The 19578-nt window shown below is 35.9% G+C and overlaps 1 protein-coding gene and 1 long non-coding RNA gene across 2 annotated transcripts; one reads left to right on the top strand and one right to left on the bottom strand.

The window, feature by feature from the left end:
- Positions 1-186: 186 nt before the first annotated feature.
- LOC103716335 (peptide methionine sulfoxide reductase A5-like) lies at positions 187-8074 on the top strand. The gene is made up of 4 exons (XM_017845010.3): positions 187-622; positions 4450-4562; positions 5017-5161; positions 7632-8074. Exons 1-4 carry the CDS (start codon positions 335-337, stop codon positions 7827-7829), a joined length of 744 nt encoding a protein of 247 aa, XP_017700499.1. The 5' UTR covers positions 187-334; the 3' UTR covers positions 7830-8074.
- A 4668-nt stretch (positions 8075-12742) lies between these two features.
- Positions 12743-18643, bottom strand: LOC103716334. The gene is made up of 3 exons (XR_605506.4): positions 18489-18643; positions 18325-18390; positions 12743-13071 (listed from the first exon to the last, which is right to left on the bottom strand). It is a non-coding gene; the product is annotated as an uncharacterized LOC103716334 (long non-coding RNA).
- Between the last annotated feature and the right edge of the window lie 935 nt (positions 18644-19578).

A 19578-nucleotide genomic window follows, 5' to 3' on the forward strand; every position in this document is an offset into this window, starting at 1 on the left:
AAATGATTCAAAAAATGTAATTTTTTGAGAATAAATTTACAATAAAATATATTTCAGGGCTAAATAAATATAAGTAAAAGATAAAAAAGGTTTTTGACAACCCAAACGAGCATAGTATTCCCTCCGCAATCCAATCACGTTTTTCCAAGTTTAACACTCAGTAACGATCAAACTAGTTTTCTTACCTAACTTTGACTATGCGAGACAGCCATAGAAACCCTCTCCCCGAGTCTCCGTTTCTTCGGCCGTTACCTTCTTCTTCTCAGCGACCAAAAACCGAACACCTCGAGGCCGATCTCGATCTCCTCCAGTGTCGCCTCCACGCCGAAATCGAATGGATTTTCCCAATGGGGGCCTCTTCCTCCTAAGGCTTCTCCTCCTTTTCGGCGCCTTGGCGGATCCGGCGGCGGCCATCCGGTTCCCCGAGCGGATCCCGGAATCTGGCCGCCGGCAGCTGACCCAGCCCCTCAGGGTCGCCGTCTTCGCCCTCGGGAGCTTCTGGCGGTCGGAGGCCACCTTCGGATGCCTCCCCGGCGTCGTCCGGACCTCCGTTGGGTATGCTGGTGGGACGAAGACCAATCCAGGGTATCCGAATCTGGGGGACCACGCCGAGTGCGTCAAGGTCGGATTGATTCCGTTCTCAATTGCATGAATTTGGTGATTTTTTGTTTATTTTTTTCTCAATTAAGTTGTCAAAATTCGATATTTGGTTCGAGGGTATTGAGAACAAGGTTAGGTGGTTGATGATACTTGTTCCTACGGGTTGTTTTTTCTGTATCGATGATATTAACTATGCTAATTTATAAAATGATGCTAGTTTAGATGTCGATTCTAGTAAGGAATTGGAAACTTTCATGAAAAATGTTATTTTTATTTGAGAAAGCAGTAACGGAACCTTCAATGAATCCTAACAAAGCCTTGATTATGTTTCTCATTTTCCTTTTTTTGCTGATTTGGAATTTAAATTTAGCTTGTTATGCTGGTATAGGGGTCATTTCCATGTAATGATTGGTGTTCTTTATGTTTCTTCCATGATTCATCGGCATATTTAAGAAAGTAAGAATGATTTTTCCACTTTAAGTTGAGGTGTAACCATAGTCTTTTCTTTTGCTTCGCTACTTTGACGTAATACTTCATTTTATCTTGTGCAACTTGACTGAGTACTTTCCTTTCAGTTCTGTGAATTTGTCCAGACGATCTGAGTGTCTTTTGACATATGACAAGACTTGTTATTTAATCAATTAGAAGACCATCTATTGCCAGTGTTTGCTGTGCTCATCAGATAAATACAATCTTTTATTTGACCTTGTGAAATTTCTTTTAGCTTGCTTTCTTACAATTCATCACTTGGGTGTCGGAGGCCTGAGAATTGGTAAATTCTTGATTGAAAATTTATTAATAAATATTAAAATTTATTAATAAAAGTTAATGTTTACCAACCTATAATGTGCTTAAGTAAATCTGTGAATTGGATTCCTTCCAGTTTTAGCATAAATTGGAAGAACCTAGTTGGTGAGTAAGCATAGTACAGGAGTGTATGCTTATAGTGACACTAGAGATCAATAATTATTCTTTTGGTATCTCCTAGGATCAGAAATGGATTTCTCCCCCTGATGAGTTACCTTTCTTTAGCTTAGACAGCACCTCATTTTAACATTGGTTAGATTTAAGAAATAAAACATCTTCAAAGTTTGCAATGTTTTGTTACTGATAATCAACCTGACATGGATGCTCTAGGAACAGTGTCAAGTTCCTAACTGTCACAAGTTAAAGCTATGTCACCTATGGGAGCAAAAACAAAAAGCATATATGGTTAATCTTGATAATCAGATGGCTGCCACTGCCATCATCATTCAAGCTTTTCATATCTGATGTGGTCAACTGTGGGTCATGGCTCTAGGTTGAGAAGGTTCTAAGAAAGGCTTTAGCAGATCTTAACAAGTGATTTTCAACCTAATGCTTATTGTCTTAAGAATTGGTCTTGAGCCTAACCTTAGGAAAGAAAAGAGTTTGTCATGGCTCTGTGAGACCAATTGGCAAAACAAGAAGATATATCCTATAAACTCATGGAACTAGGCAGCAACTCTTTGAAATCACCCTAGAATTGCAAATAATTTAGAAAAAAGGGAAAATAAGAAAGTTCAATATTAAAAACTACATGTATCTCCAAGGCACAAGTTATAAGTTGAAGAGTCCAAAAAAAAAAAACAAGAAGTGGAAGTAGAAAAGAAAAGGTTTCAATGATGATCACATGTTCCTCCCTTTAGTAGGGCTGCAAACAATCCTTGCCACCGATGAGCAGGATCAGCTTGTGTGGGCTCGGTTCAGCAAGGAAACAAGCTGAATTCAAACAGATGTCATAACAGCAGAGCTTGAACACTTCCTCTTAAGCTCCTTTCAAGCTTAATCTGATCTCAAGCACCTCTTTTATATAACTAGCAAATGCAAGCAACCTGCTACTTGGCTTAGCTCAGCTTGTTTGCTCCCCTTCTCTTTAACACCTTTTTCTTTTTTTTTTCTCCCAAAAGAAATTTCCTTTCAGTTGATACACTTTAAATGTCTTAGCAATACTTCTGTGGCCTTCCTACCACACTATCAATTAACAAAGAGAGTGTACGGATACGGAGGAAGTATCGATGTTTATATTTATCAACCAATTAAAGGATTTACTTGCAGTTCTGATATGTACATTTTATTTTGTAAAATATAAATTCATATTCATCTTCCCAACCTGGTGGTAAGGAATAACTCTTAATACAATTAACTTATGAGGTGCTTAGGAAATACCAATTTCTTCCTTCATTACTTAATTCAAGTTTTAAGATTTTAAAGCAAGATGCTACATTAATATCTTTTTTACAATAAGCACAAGGCTGATAACTACACCTATCTTTAGATCATCTTTACCATGTAGTCCAATGAAAGCAAATTTAAATCCATTCCTTGCTCCAAGAAAATATCTGTGCAGGAACATGTCATCCTGATTAACAGTATGCACTTCTCTGGATCTCCAGTATTCTTAAAGATCTATACACGGACAGCAATAGAATTATATTGCTAATCTAATTGTTGCATGCAACCTTTTTTTTCACTAAAGTGATGTATAATTGGAAAAGGGATAATCCTAATTTGCTTCTTGATAGCCTTAAAGGATAAGTTTATTGCAGTTATTCTATCAAGTACTCTTAGTTTCATCACGAAAATAGCTTAATATTTAATCTACAATGGGTTTCTTCTATATATTTTCTCAACTTTCTAAAAGCTAAAAGTTGTCTATTATTGACAAAATACATAGCCTTCATTGCAATTTTAAATAAACTAATCCACAATAATCTGGTTACACAAAAGAAACAATGATTGCGACTGGGATTGCTATTACTCCAAAATTTACCTCTACTTCTTACTCACATATTAGTCTTTTTTTTCTATGTAAATTAGCTTCCACCACTCTCTCGGTATGTGTTAAATCTAATCTGGAAGTCAAAATTGCAAGAAGGTTAGGATATCCATTCTGTTAGAATATATGTTCAAGAGTAAACATAAACATTATCATGCAATAGATCCTAGCTTGTCTGAACATGGATGGTAGCGAATCAGCGCAAATTCCTAGCAGGTACTCCATTGTTGACTGCCATGTTAAGGCTACCATCCATGTTATTCCATTGTTGACTATTGTTATTCCTAAATTTAAGAAATTTAGGTACTCCATTTTGACTATTGTTATACCATGTTAAGGCTAACTCATACGACATCAAATTTAAGTAAAAAATAAAGGAATAATGCGCACAACTCTAAAACCAGTTGTTCAAGTTTAAAATGAAATTTCGGTATCTTAACATTTAGACTATTTGCCCTATTAATATCATTATAAGTTCTTCTTTCTAAAATGTCAGATTGGGTTGAGCACTATGAGAATAATTGGGTTGAGCACTATGAGAATAATTGGATTGACGTGGATACCTACAAGCTGTTGACAACTTATGCTATTTATTTATCAACAACATTCAGCAGTAGTCTTGGTGGTGATGCACATAATGAAGCTTTAGTTTACCCCTTTTTTACTGGGATGAATTAAAAACGAGCTACTTCCAGCTAATTGCTTTGTTTATTATTCACATCCCAAACCATGAGAATATTGCAAATGGTGAAACTCTTTTATGCTTTATTGTATTACTAGGTGCTCAATTTCTCTTGCTAAATGTTAATATTATGTTCCCATACTTGCATTCATTTGTTGACTTCGCTAAGGTCTAGGTAGAACTCTTAATTTGGTATTCCAGCATAGTTTATATAAGGATATGGGATTCATTTTACTTTTCGAAACAAAATGATTCCCAAGTTCCTTATGATATATGTGTGTACACACACCTGTCAGGCTTTCAATTTCTTATGTTGCACATGTTGTGAAGTAGTACTTATTTCTTATCCTCTTTTGGTAAAATTATGCAGGTTGAATATGATCCCAAAGTGATTCAATTCAAGCAGCTTTTGGATGTCTTCTGGGCTAGTCATGATCCTAGGCAGGTCTTTGGCCAAGGACCAGATGTAGGTAACCAGTATAGGTAATTGAACTCTTAAAGAAAAAGAAATCTCAAACTACTGATAATGTTTGACATTTTAAACAGGAAAAAATAATAGAGCTTTTCAAATATTGAAATATTAGTTTGAACCTATAGCAGCCGCTGAAATGATGCTTATAGCTGATCACTCCTTAATCTGGATTATCTATTCGATTAATCACACTTTTCAAAGGTTGATCAAAAACATTGCAAAAGTTGGAAAATTCTAATCAATTAAAAGATGAAGTGATTTTTAATAATGAAAAACCTGCATATTCCATAGCGTTCAGTTCTAGGCTTAAGTGTACAGGGGGTTGGGCAGATATCCATACATAGGATAGATGTAGATTTCGATGTTTATATAACCTCTGATATATCCTTGATGTTTGAAAATCATGTGACCGAACTTTTTAAAAATTTGCATCCCTCTTAAACAAGGACTTTCCTCACTCTGCAGATCAATTATATTCACAAATGGAACCCTAGAGGCTAGGTTAGCTGCTGCAAGCAAAGAAAGGGAACAAACCAAGAGTCGGAGCAGTATTGTGACTACACAAATCCAACAAATAGGAACATTCTATCCTGCTGAATTTGAACACCAGGTATTTGCCTTTTAGCTTTAGTTTTTGGATATTTGATGCATTCTTATTTATCGCTCAAAGGGATAGTGCTGTAGTTGGTGTACAATTGATTGTAACCTCCTGTCAGTTTTGTGGAAGACAGAAAGTTCAGTTGCAAACAAGAATTAATTGATAAATGTAATTCCTTTGTTTCTTTTAATAGACCAAAAGAGTGCAGTTGCTAAGTTTTTAATACAATTTGTTACATATCCATATAAGTTAGAAGCAACTTGGAACTTGCCAGATAAGATTTGGATATAAATGATTCAGGTATCCTGCCAGGAACAGCTCGTCATGTATTTGGTTGAGTCGCCTTTAACTTTTTCTTTTCTAAAAGAACATATTTTGAAGTTTGAACTAACAAACAACAAAGGCAAGCTTTTTCTTACATCTTCATTTGTGGTTTTTGCTTGTTTCATGTGGCAAAGGAACCATGCTTGGGAGTTATATTGTGCCTAAACTAGATTAACTCAAACATTTCATGTTTTTTTAAATGTCACATGACTTTGGTATTTCTCTGTGCCCAAGATATTGACAGAACCAGGATGGTCTTGGCACTAGCCAATTTAGTAAGAATAAAATGAAAGTAGTGGGTACAGATATTCTCTTCTGCAGAGTTTTCATTATTTTTCTTGCTATTAAGCATTCCTTTATCTCTGGTGTCCCACCCAAAGTGATTATATACGCCTATCATTTTCTGATAGCTGAGTGGAAGTTATAGTTGAGATAACTAGCTCAGAAAAGGCATCCTAAAAAATGGATTAGGAGGGAAAGGTAATTATATATTCTTAATTGACGAAAGTAATTATATTTCCTTTTTCACAAAATTATATCTGGTAAATACATGATTTGAACTGATCGTACTAAATTAAATATAAGGGAGTAAATCGAGTGACACCAAGAATTTAATAATTTGGGGTGCCAAAGGTGGAGTCAAAGTCATCGAGTTCAGTGTGGAGTATGGAAAAAGCACCTAAGTTTGATCTTGTTTGTTTCATTGGTTGAGATCACTTCTCATGTTTAATCTAGAGAGGTCTTCCAGACCTTGGGTTTTCTATAAGTTATCATTTTGTTGGAATTAGGAAAGATCATAGGAGACTAGGCTTGATATCAAGTCTGAGCATGAAAAGCAATCCGGCTTGCTGAATGCTTGGAAGGATAGACCAGGCTTTTGAAAGAAAAATTCAATATCGAGAAGATTAGATTGGTTCTTTGGAACATGGAAAGAAATAGTATAGATCTTAAGATAATCTGATATGCATTTTATGGTCTGAGAAGTATATAAGCGGAGAGGAGTAGAAAGAAGGAATTTGGACGACAACTGTAGGAGCAATTTGACGTCCACTTGAAAGCAGCAATTCTTTAGCCCTTCAACATTAACAATTCGCTATAAGTTTTCTATTTAGTGTTCACAACAACCATAAAAGCTCATACAAACCATCATATGTATTCTAAAATGTGACTATTGTTATATGCTAATGTGCAGCAAAGACCCAGACAGGTACGGTAGCTTAGAGGGTCAGAAATGAGAGGAGGCCTAAAATAACATGGATAAAAGATGTGAGGAAGGATTTGAGATCTAGTGCTGAAAAAGGACCTTATTCCTAATGAGAGTGAATATGAAGAAGGATTTAATAATGTCAACTGAGACAATTGGTTTGTAGAGGTCATGACTTTTACAAAAAACTGAGCTGATCATCCACCTAACATGTTTTCTCCTGGGTAACATTTCACCACTTTTGTTGCTTATTCACCCTGATACAGACCATATAATGACATACATATTAGTTCTGAACCAAACTGGTTGAGGATCCGGTGATTATAAGCTTTTGACAACTTGAATGACATGATGTGTTGGATATTGATCATACATGAACTGCCGTCCATTACTGGAGATGGTTAAAATTGATACAAACATTTAGATTATCTGTACTCTGTTGTACAGACCTATTATGCAGCTGTTTCAATTCTTGATTGAATGGCTTTCCGTGAAGAAACAGTTCAACTTATGATGAGGCATCTCCTGCATGTGCCATATGATGCTTCATAATGCGGATCAATGTGCATTCATCACATTTATGTGAAAGTTTCTCATCATTTCAATAGGTTTCTCATCAATCATGTGAATGGCTTTTGCCAAGCCTTGACAATGAGATATATTGCCTTTCAGACTTCGATGCTGCCATATTTTTCACCAGCAAACCTCAGGGCCAGAAGAAAGGTTCCCTGATGTGCGATAGGCATCTAATTTATAGTCATAATTATTGCAAACATATTGACTTTATTGACAACAGATCTTGTCAAATCTCGTTAAAATGTAACAAGTTCAGATGCTCATGATGTTCCTTGCTTCTAACTTTCCTGCTTAAACCAAAACACTTCCGTCAGTCTGCATAGACACTGAATCCTACTAAAACCTCTTTACAATGACTGTAGTTTATATGTTCTGCAGAAATTTGAGCTGAAGCGTAACCGATTTCTCCTGCAATTGATTGGAAGCATGCCAGAAGAGGAACTTATGACATCAAGCCTAGCTGCAAAGTTGAATGGCTATGCTGCTGAGCTTTGCCCTCCAAGAATCCAAAAGAAGATTGATGCCAAGATTGATGAGATACTAAAAAATGGTTGGCCTATATTAAGGGAGGTTTAGATGTGTTGGGGCAAGGGAGCTTTGGTGTGATGAATCTTGTCACATTAGTGTCTAAAGTCTTGTAGCAAACAGCCATTAGCTTGTAGCAGGGTGAGGGTGGGAATTGGTGTTGCATGGTGTATGTTTAGATGGTTTTGGGTGCTGATGATGCTGACATCTCCTTCCTTTCTTTTGTATCTATTGTTTATTTGCAACATTCTCTCTCTTGAGTGTAATGAACCTGCTTCAGATTTGTTTCTGGCTGAGTGAATTGGGAAATAACCAGACAACATCGATAATCTCCAGAGGACCAGAGCCGTCATGCTTTGCCGCAAAATTCACTGATCGGCTTCCAATGTGATTGGAACCATGGGATCCCTTGTTGAGACTTCATCTGTCACATAACCTTCTTATCAAAGCTAGCTAAATGAAAGTATAATGGTAGGTTTCTTGCTTTTTCTTGTTAAATTAGCCAATGTCTTAAAGAGTAAGACTTTGGAAACCTGCTGAGGTTTCAAATGAAAGGTGATTAACCGTAAATGTGCGTTATAGTTAAGGTTGAGTGGTGTTTAGTGATTGCATCTTATGAAAGAGGATAATACCATCCGCTTGAGAGAAGGGTTTTATGGTATCGCCGGAGCCACAAATTAAGAAAACAGAGTTAATATACAGTTATATGCATATGATAAAGAAAAGGCATAAAAGTTCAACTTCCAATTCTAGCCTTTCCCCTCCAAAAAGGGAGATTATGGCTTCATTTGAAAAAGCTTTTGGAGGGCTAAAAAGTACTTTTCGGCCCTCCTAAAAGTATTTTTTGATTAAAAAAAATATTTGGTAAAAAATTTGAAAAGCTATTTTAGCTTTTTCATAAAGCTAAAAACAACTTTTTGCAAGAAGCTTTATTTTGAAGCTTTTTAAAAAAAAACACTTTTAGGCCTCGTCGGAAAGCTATTTTTTTGGCCAAAATATCTGTAATAAAATATAATAATTACACAAAATATTTCTTTATAATCCTAAAAAATTAATTTATACTAATAATTATAATATTTTATGCCTTTATTATTTATTATACTATAACTATAATATTATATTACATTATATCATAATACATTAATATGCTATGTTAAATAATTTAATAATAAATATAATATTTTATATCTTTATTATTATATTATAAGATAAATATAATATTATATTACATTATATCATAATACATTGATATGTTATGTTAAATAATTTAATATTATATTAAATTATTATGCTATAGTATACAATGTTATAGTACTATATTATAATAATATTATATTATATTACATTAATATTATACTATATCATATATTTATATATTAATATATATTATATTTTATTATACTTTGTTGTATAATGTTATGCAATGTTTTTTATGGTTATTTTGTCATACCAAAAGTACTTTCTCAGTTTGTTTACCAAACACATGTTAAAATGCTACAGCACTTTAAAAATATAGTTACCAAACAACAAAGAATTTTTTATTAAAACTCTACTTCAAAAAGCTTTACTTCCAACAGCTTTACTTTCAAAAATTTTACTGCCAACACTTTCCCAAATAGGGCCTATGTGATTGGAAGAGTTCAGTTATACACAGCGTGCCCAAAATTTATACATTTCTAAGTTAAAGGCTGCGAACAGTTTCACGCCCCGAACCCAGCACCCGGGACCGGTACGCGACCGGCCGCATCAGCCCTAGAGCAGTGCCCTAAAGATCATACAAAGCCTATGATTAATAAAAATTTCAATAAATCCATAATTAATTTAGTAATTCAAATAGACAAATCCGACATGTCCAAATAAACAAATTAGCTCAATTACAAGATCTTCAAATGTTCATCGACATCAAAGAAGGATAAACTAACTAACTAACTAACTAATGACTCTGGTACTCGCACTCTGCGCCCATCCTATCCAAATCTATGCATCCTGCAACTCTGATAAAAAAAAGAAGAAGGGGTGAGCTTTACAGTCCAGTAAGAATCCCTACACATCCATACCAATATAATAATATTATGAATTTGAAACCACGACAAATCGAAACACATATCATGAAGTCACATACCGACTGTCAAAATCTCAAATAATAAATATAAGTATGTACTTCAAAAATCAATAAAAGTCCAATCATACAAGAATGATAAGGCATATGATAGCTCATAAATCTTTGTTATAGTTTCAATGCTTTTTCTTCAACTTGATCAGGATCAATTATTCTTCTGACTTTGGGCCAAATCCCGATCACGTTTCCAGCCCGTGACGGGGCAAACCGACATTATCACACTTAGAGCCTATGACGGGCAAACCAATAGTGTCACACTTAGAGCCCGTGATGGGCAAACCAATATTGTCCCACTTAGAGCCTATGACAGGCAAACCAATAGTGTCACACTTAGAGGCTGTGACAGATAAACCAATAATGACGAGACGGCCCAAAGTCAATGTTCATTTAATCAATTTCACACCCACACATCAATCCCTTTTTATTTACAGTAATAGACTAACCCGGTCATGTTTCCAGCCCGTGATGGGGCAACCAATATTAACAAGGTTAGTCTATAACACCACATTCATAAATCTAATTATGCAAGCGTAGGTTATGTACATGCATACATCATAATATCAATCACAAGCTAACACAATCAAAATATAATTTAATATACTATTTTGATTTGTCTGGATCATAGCATATTAATTTGGATCATAGCATTTCAAACATATATAAGTATAAAAATATTTATATCATGCAGGATTGGCGTACGAAGATTCTTACTTTTTGTTGAAAACTTAGATAACCAATCACCTGTTCTCACGGCGATAAGGAACCGGAATGCACAGAATCCTGCTCAGCGTCCTCTCGTCCAATAGATCGTTCCCCTACAAAATCAAATCAATATTAAAAATTATTCAAGATATATGACAATCCAAAACCCTCAAAACAATGATCTCCCTGAATCTAAGTTTAGAGAGAGAGAGATCCCAAGTAGAGATAAACTAGAGAGAGAGAGAGAAGAGAAGGATAAAGACGAGTGGCCCTTCCCTCTCTCTCCCTCTCCTTCTTTCTATTTTTCCTGTGGCGTGCTCGGTGGCAGTGGCCACCTGTGGCCGGTGACCCTAGTGGTCGACGGCCCCCAACGTGGTGCCAGCCATGCGCCACGCCCGATGACGGCCGGCCACGCGCCACCTCGACGATGGACAGTCAGAAAGAACTATTCAGATTTTGGAAGACATGTTGAGAGCATGTGCCATGGATCTAGGAGGAGCGTGGGATGGCCACTTATCACTGATAGAGTTTGCTTACAATAATAACTATCAAGAAAGTATACAAATGGCTCCTTTTGAGGCGTTGTATGGCCGGAAGTGCCGATCCCCTATTTGTTGGGATGACGTGGGCGAGAGAAAATTGTTAGGCCCAAAGATAGTACAACAGACTATTGATAAGGTACAAGTTATTAGAGAATGACTTCGTACAGCTCAGAGTCGCCAAAAAAGTTATGCTGATAATAGAAGGAGAGAACTAGAATTTCAAATTGGAGATCATGTTTTCTTGAGAGTGTCATCTACAAAAGGTGTGATGAGATTTGAGGTTCGTGGCAAATTGAGCCCTAGGTATATTGGTCTGTTTGAGATTTTGGATAAGGTTAGGGAGGTAGCGTATCGACTAGCTTTACCACTGACGTTATCCAGTGTACACAATATTTTTCATGTGTCAATGTTGAAGAAATATGTCCCAAATCCGAGTCATATGGTAGCATATGAGCCATTACATCTTCAAGAGAATTTGACCTATGAGGAGTTTCTGGTACGGGCGTGTGTTTAGTCCCACATCAGTTATTCGCTGGGTAGATCTTGAGTACTTATACAAGATCAAGGAACCCAAATAATACCTTCCGGCTAGCCATTTTGGGTGAGATTCTGGGTTGTTACAAATGATATCAGAGCGGACCCGGCCCATAACCTATGTAGACTAGGGGACATTGCAGCACGGATCCATTAGGGCTGACCACGAACCAATCATGATGTTTGTGATTAGATTTGAATAGATTTGAACCCTTAGTCTGACGAGAACGTCAGGGCTTGAACGAGGGGAGTATGTGAGGATCCGTGCGGACGTGTGTTTAGTCCCACATCAATTTTTCGTTAGGTAGATCTTAGGTACTTATACAGGATCAAGAAATCCAAATAATACCTTCCGGCTAGCCATTTTGGATGAGATCCTGAGTTATTACAAACAGTCCCGGAACCTGATAAGTAACACAACCATCAAAAAATAAGCTGGTTTGGTTGCAGGCAAAATGCAATTCTTTATCAGCTCAATTTTGGGCATGGTCATACCAATCATGGATAACATTATATTCAGCCGGATAATTAGAGGATAAACAATAGTGAATTCAATTTTTAGGAATAAAGAATCAAGTAGAATTCAATAATGAAACTCTAATAGAATCCCACAGGGAAAATTTGAGCACAAACTCTGAACTTAATGATCCATGATGTTTATAATATAGATGATTTCTAAATTTGCATTAAAAAAAACTAACTTAACTCATTCCAACAAAAGAAGTCAATGCAATACTAGAATCCATGATCACTCGGCAGATCAACCTGACGTATCTTGGCATGGTTATTCACTTGAGTGAAGTTTTGCTGTCAGGATTCTATTGATGAAATTTTGCGCATTCAAGAACCAAAAAACTTCGATGCAGTCATCATTCAAGCCTGCTTTGAGTGTCAATTACAGAAGACCTTGATGGAACCAATTTGCCATTCGAACCAGCCTCAAGCAAAGCCATTGGTGGTAGTGTCGTAAGTAAATCCAGATTTAGCATCACAAAATCTTTATGGGGCCGACTTCTCCCAGAGCTTAAGAAATTTCCAGCACCATAAATATGTAAAGCTCATGAAAATATGTCAAAATAAGGGGAGAAGGTGCACTGGCAATAGTAAGAAAGGAACTACAAATATTGGCTCCATAACAGAGACACTTAAAATTGTCATCTTTCTTTTTTATTTTTTTCAAATTCGCATATACCAACTCCTCTTTTATCAGAACAGGATAAATGTCAACCATCCTCCTTGCAGTTTTCTTGGGAAAGAAAGGAGGAACAAGCATGATGCCGCAATCAATCAAAGTAAACACTCAAATCATGTCCTTGTGAATCAAGAGACAGAGATATGTATTTCCAATTCAATGGTGTCCTTTTGCCTCCGCTTTTTTATGAGATTTTGCCTTTGCCTGGAAAAAGGAAGAAACAGGTTATTGCTCACTACAGTTGTTTATTGGTGTGAGATCATGTACTTATGATGTAAATTTTTTAACAGTCTAATATGAACAAGATACCTTGGTGAAAATGCCATATTTCCACGAAGAATGCTATGGAGGTAAACAAGTTGTTTGTGGCTAAATTACCTTGGAGTGGAATAAACTAACAATTAGAGCTATGGAAAAATGAAAGAATGACTATTTTAATATGCCTTTGGGAAGTAAAAATGGTGACAAGGTGACAATGTTTTGTGAAACATTCAAGCTTTCCTAATATCAAGCAGTGAAACACCAATTGTAAGGTCACCAAACACCAATCGTAAAGTCAAGATTAGACCGAAAGGTGTGCAGTGTCTCCAACCCATTACAATAATATACTGAATGGCTTTAATGTTCCCTGACCTGTGGTAGATTGCATGACATGCCATACAAGCCAATAATTCAAGGTTTAACACTTTCAAAGAAGGGAAAATAAAAATCCATGTTGCAGATCCACGGTAACACACTGATGAAAAAAAAATCCTATTTGAAACAGTGTCTATGAGAAATGACTACCATACTCTAGATACAAACTAAATATGTCTGACTCCTTTAACCAAACAATATATCCAAAATCATCATGAAGAGCATCAAATTGCTATGAACATTAATAGTAAAAATAAAGAAAAATGAAAACAGAGTGGCTGTTGTTAAGCAGTAATTGAGTTTTCTTTCTTGATAACCTCTATGGGATTATAAATTGGGCACCAATTCGTGCGCAATCTAGTTTCATAAAAAAATGATGGGTTAGTAAAGAATTTGATATTATATATATATATATATATATATATATATATATATATATATATATATATATATATATATATATATATATATATATATATATATATATATATATATATATATATATATATATATATATATATATATATATATATATATATATATAAAGTCCACATCTATATTTTAAACTCTTTCAGATAAAAATTTTACTAAAAAGAAATGCCCATGTCAAATGCTACTCGAATATTCTTCCATGGTTTCATTGTCCAATCCATGAATAAATAAACATTGCTGGTTACCTAACAAATTTAAATTTACTATTATCAACAGAAGTAATTAAAAAGAAGAAAAGGACAGGAAAAAAACATGGTTCCTACCAATTCCAAGCTCCAATAAAATCATTTGTTCTGAGATAGGTCAAAAAGTATAACAAATCAAGCCATTCAAAAAGGGAAAGAATAGGGCAGTCCACAACCTTGCTAGATGCCTTTAAATAAAGGGCATCCCACAATCCTACTAGACAAGTACCTTTAGTTCCTAATGTAGTCCTCTATAATCAGGGCTTAATTTAGGGTTTGAGGGGATCTAAATCTGAAATAAGTTTCAAAGCAAGTTGCAGACAAAGAACTTACAAGGATAAGCAGGAAGAAAGAAAAGTGGAGAGGGGAATAGAGAAAAACAAATTTTGATAGGAAGAGGAAATATGAGCCAACATGCTCAACAACTCCTTAATGGTAGCCAGCCATAGGGTCGAGACAAGAGAGAGGGGAGGGATCAATGCATATAATCATTTAAGCTTTAAGGGGTTTGTGACGTCCATCTGCCCCATTTCCACTTGTCTCTCCTCTTCTTCAGTTTCCTATTGGCTGGCCCTTTAATAAAGGGCCTATATGCTAATTAATCCTAAGGTCGGACATCTAAGTTAATTTGCCACTTTACTCCCTCAGATAAACCCTCCCTCAAAATATTATATTTGATGCCCAATCTCAATCATATATCAAATAAACTCACCAAAATAGCAAAATAATGACTAAAAACTGCAAATCAAGCTAAATAAATTGAAAATAGAATAAACTCAGCAAATCAAAGCTTCAAAAATCCTATTGCATCAATTCATATCAGCAAAATATGACAAGAAATGATAATTAACATTATAAGCTTAAAGAAGTGCGAACAAAGAGATGGACTCCACAAAACCCTCTTTCATAGGCGAGGAGAGATGAGTTAGATGAAGAGGATGCAAGAAGGAAAGAAGAAAAATTAAAGAGGAGGAAGCTCAAGAATAGGCAGAGACAAAAAGGAAGGAGTTGCTTAGATTAGAGTAAGAAGATGAATTTAAAAGGTATAAAGTTATATTATTTAATTAAAATTATATTATATCCTACATATCCCCAAATCTCCATTTTTCCTCTTGCTGAGTCAGACACTTGAATGTGTCCAAATCTGATTCCCATTTCATACAACACTGATTGATTGAACCCTACTAAATAAATAAAGATGACTCTAAAAGCCTCTCTGATGACTTGAAGACTCCACAAAACAATCCTAAAACCAAACAAAGTGCTTTGCAAAATAACTACTATATGACTTCCAAACAAGGTTTGGAAGCACAATGCCGATAGCTTATGCAGGACAGTACGGTACACCTCTATACCATATCAAAACATGATATGCTGCTAGAGGTGAGACATCAACTATACCATGTGTTGGTATTGTGTTTGCATCAAGTCCTATATGGTATGCCCAATACTAGGCTGTTACAGATCAATATCGCAAAACTTGCTCCTGAAGACATAAGACCCTATTTCCCTATTCAGAAACAAATATCAAACTTCAAAATTAATATATATATATATATGTGTGTGTGTGTGTGTGTGTGTGTGTGTGTGTGTCATGTTCTAATAAAATTAATACTCTCCATAATACATCTAATTCTTCATTGTTTGAATAACTATGTAAATATACAAACAAAAAAACTCAAATATTTACACTCTTACTCGCTACATCCCCTCCAACAAGAGAGAACTTATCCCCTAGCTCATCAGTGTTTTCACTTTACAGCGTCTCATACAGGCTAAAGCCCAACGCAATTTGTGATTTCAATCTTATGACACTATGTGATCCTCACAGCCAAGTCTCCATCATGACAAAGAAAAGCACGATCAATGAGTGCTAAGAAAAACACAAGTGATAAGAAATAAATGCATAATAATAAAAAAACAAAAGATGCATTGAGACCTTATTTATATAATAAGACCAAAAGCAAAGAAGACAAAAGCTTGCATGTTTGGAAAAGAAAGAAGGGTTTGAGCAGCAACATCATCTTTAAGATGGATAAGATAGATATGATGAAGGCAATGATGAGGAAGACAGAAAAAGGAGGGTTTTAATATAGGAGATAAGGAGCTTAATAAGGGGGGAAAGGAAAGCAAGAAGAGGAAAAGGAAGGAGTGCAAAGGAGCGGGGATTTTGACCAATAGAACAATTAGTCATTAATTTTCAAATTATAAATTTTGAAATTTCAGGAAGCGATAGATATTAAAAACTTTCAAATCACTAACAACATTCATATGACATGGGGACTCTCCTCTCCAAATCATCCTTTTGCTTTAGAACAAAATCAAAATACATGATTAAATATTTAAATTTTTAGGTAATGCCTGCTATCTTATAATATTCTTCCTCACTGCTGGGTGTCTCTCCCCTATAATTAGAAAGAGAGTATAGTATTTTTATAAATATGCATAATGACAATTTTAAAAATTGAAAATAATAATTTTTAGTAAATTATGATATCTTCTATTAGTCAATTAAAAAAGATTAAGGATGACTAAGCCAATCATATCATGTGTGACAAAATGCTCGCCAATTTATTATAAAATGATTCCTTGGATACCTATTAGGAAAAAATGGTCTGCCATGAATACATTATATGTTATTTAAAATATAACAAATGATAAAAAAACATTATAATTTCCATGAGACTGACACTCAGCACTGGACAAATTCTGACCATAATTGTCAAAGAGAACTCATTGGGCCAGACCTGCCCAGCTGATATGTACATTATCTCGCTAAAACCAAACCTAACACAACCATCAACAGGCATTTCTAGAGAGCACATATCATATTGATTGCTCATGTCAATTTCGTATCAGGTTAAGATCAAGTCTCGACAGAGCAACAATCAGACTCTGCCTAACCTGACTCAATAGCTCCTTGAAACCCAACCTAGCCCCATCATATGGTTCAGTTTGTTAGCCTTATGAATTAAGTGTACTCCAGGACATGGTATTATGCTTACATAATTATAAAAGGTAAGATTTAATAATTTAGTAACGATACTTCATAAGATAATGATGCTTTCTTTGTGAAATTTATGAGGTCATATTAATTCGAATTCATGCTTGGAATAGCATTTGAGAAACAAGATGTCAATGGAATCTGGAAGATGTATGAGGAAATGCTGGCTTATGGGCCTGTTGAGAATGTGGATACTTTCAATTTGGTTAATTTTTTGTGAACCTTCTAAACTATTTGTTAACGGCATTAAGGGGCAAATAATGCACTGTACAGAATTGATACATAAATTGGCTAATTGACACCTTTTAAGGTTTTGGTGGCTAAGTGTTTCTCACTAAAAGTTGAGAGGATCAAAGTGTATATCTTCCTCATAATTATATGGTCCCCCACGACAATGTATATCAATGAGTCCAAAAACGTGGAATTTTTTTTCCCAATGGATAAGTAACAGTCCTGTGAGTCTATAAGCAAGATGGAGGAAGTTCCTAAAAATAATGTACTATTACTAGGTTTAACTGATCTTGTGTGTATATCTGTACCTAATCGTCATTCTACATCGAAGTTAACCCAAAAAAAGAAAAACAAAGAAATTTGTATGTGAGATGCCAACTCATCATCGCTACCAGCATCAAAAAATATCAAAAGTAAAAACAATAAATGGACTATTTTACAAGCAACAATATGGTAATAAAATCTGTTTTGTAGTTGTTATCTGATTTATCCTCGATAGAATTCGTGAGTAAGTCATGGTCATCAATATACCATCACTTAACGAGGATGCCTTCAGATGGAAAATTAGAAACAACAAGCACTTCTCATATGACACACATGTTTAAAACAATCTGCAAACACGCAATGCGAACACAATCTTGGCTGAATAATCCAGCATGATGCATATAACAGCAAGAGCAGCAACCATAATTATAAGCACACCAATAAATGACATAAAAAAATCTTAAAAGAATTAGATCAAAGATGCTGGCCTTGATCTAACATAATACAAAAATATGAATCTAATCACATCATTCCAGTCCGAGATCCAGCAGATAACAGGATATTTCTCTCCCGATATCATGCTATAAAAATGGATAACGATTGGCAAATGGATAGAGGATGAAAAGAAAGGTTCCAATCTGATACCTGGAGGTAGGACAGCTTCATGCTCCCGTAGACGATGCCGAAGGCGAACGCCGATGCGCGAGCTACCTATCAAAGTTCGCAATCATAGAGAGAGGGATTCAGAAACGAAACCCGAACAAAGCATGGGAGGGAGGAAGGAGAAAAAGAGAGGGAGAGAGACTGACGAAGGCGAGGGTGCTGACGCCGGAGTAGGGGCCGGGAATCGCCATGGATGAGGGGAGAGAATGGGCAGGGAGAGATCTAGAGACTGATCGGGTGATTATGTGGGAGACGCCAAAACCCTAGTGATGGACGCTGGGACTGTTCTTTTTTTTTTTTTTCCTTCCTTATTACTGTTTTTTCCTCTTTCTTCTTCCTGGCTTTTTGAAAATATTACATAGTAGGGGTGGTGCTACCGAAGCCCGCTTAAATGCGGTGTTCTGATGAAATCCGGTTCATTGTTGCTAGTATGATAAAATCAGTCCTATTTTAAACATTTTCCGCCAGGTTCAAATTCGACCTGATTTAGGTTGATATTAGATGTAACTTTTTTCGGAAAAACAAGGGGATATTTCATATTTTGGCCAATGCACATAATTTGTATGTTGGTTAAAGGGTGGGGATAAGAAAGTTATCTAGCTGACCAATCAAACACTACTCAAAAATGAATAAATTTAATAGTTAATAGCTGAAAAGGTTCTGAACTAGATTAGAATTGTTTAGAAAGGTGAAATATTTTTTACCATCAAAAAGTCTTACTCTGTCTTTACTCTCTTTTTTTTTTTTTTTCTTTTTTTTTTTTGCTAAACCGGGTGATCTATACAACACGTGTACAGATACACCCAATAAAATCGGAAAACAAAACATTCCGGAGCTCCCGAGGCAGCTCCCCGTCCCTAGCCCATAAGGTACTACCGGCATGGTTAGCCACATACGTGGCCACCCAATCCGCAGCCCCGTTGGCTTCTCTAAACACATGCTTCGCCTGGACCACCCCTCCGTCTCTCATCATCAACCAGATATCGCGGATCAAGAGATGGTCGGCAGCACCGGCTCTCAGACCCCCCCTGGATCCAACTAATGACCGTAGCCGAGTCACCCTCCAAGATGACTGATCTAGCTAAGAGCACATGTTGAGCGTGTCAAAGACCCGCCCAGGCAGCTCTCAGCTCCGCTCCAGGAACCGTGCAGTCAAATACCTGACAGCCTCCGCCGCCACTACCCTGGAGGTCGGGTCCCGAATAACAAAACCCGCTCTACCTATCGTGCCACCAT

Source organism: Phoenix dactylifera, unplaced genomic scaffold, assembly GCF_009389715.1.
Source record: "Phoenix dactylifera cultivar Barhee BC4 unplaced genomic scaffold, palm_55x_up_171113_PBpolish2nd_filt_p 001348F, whole genome shotgun sequence".
In the NCBI taxonomy this organism is placed as follows: domain Eukaryota; kingdom Viridiplantae; phylum Streptophyta; class Magnoliopsida; order Arecales; family Arecaceae; genus Phoenix; species Phoenix dactylifera.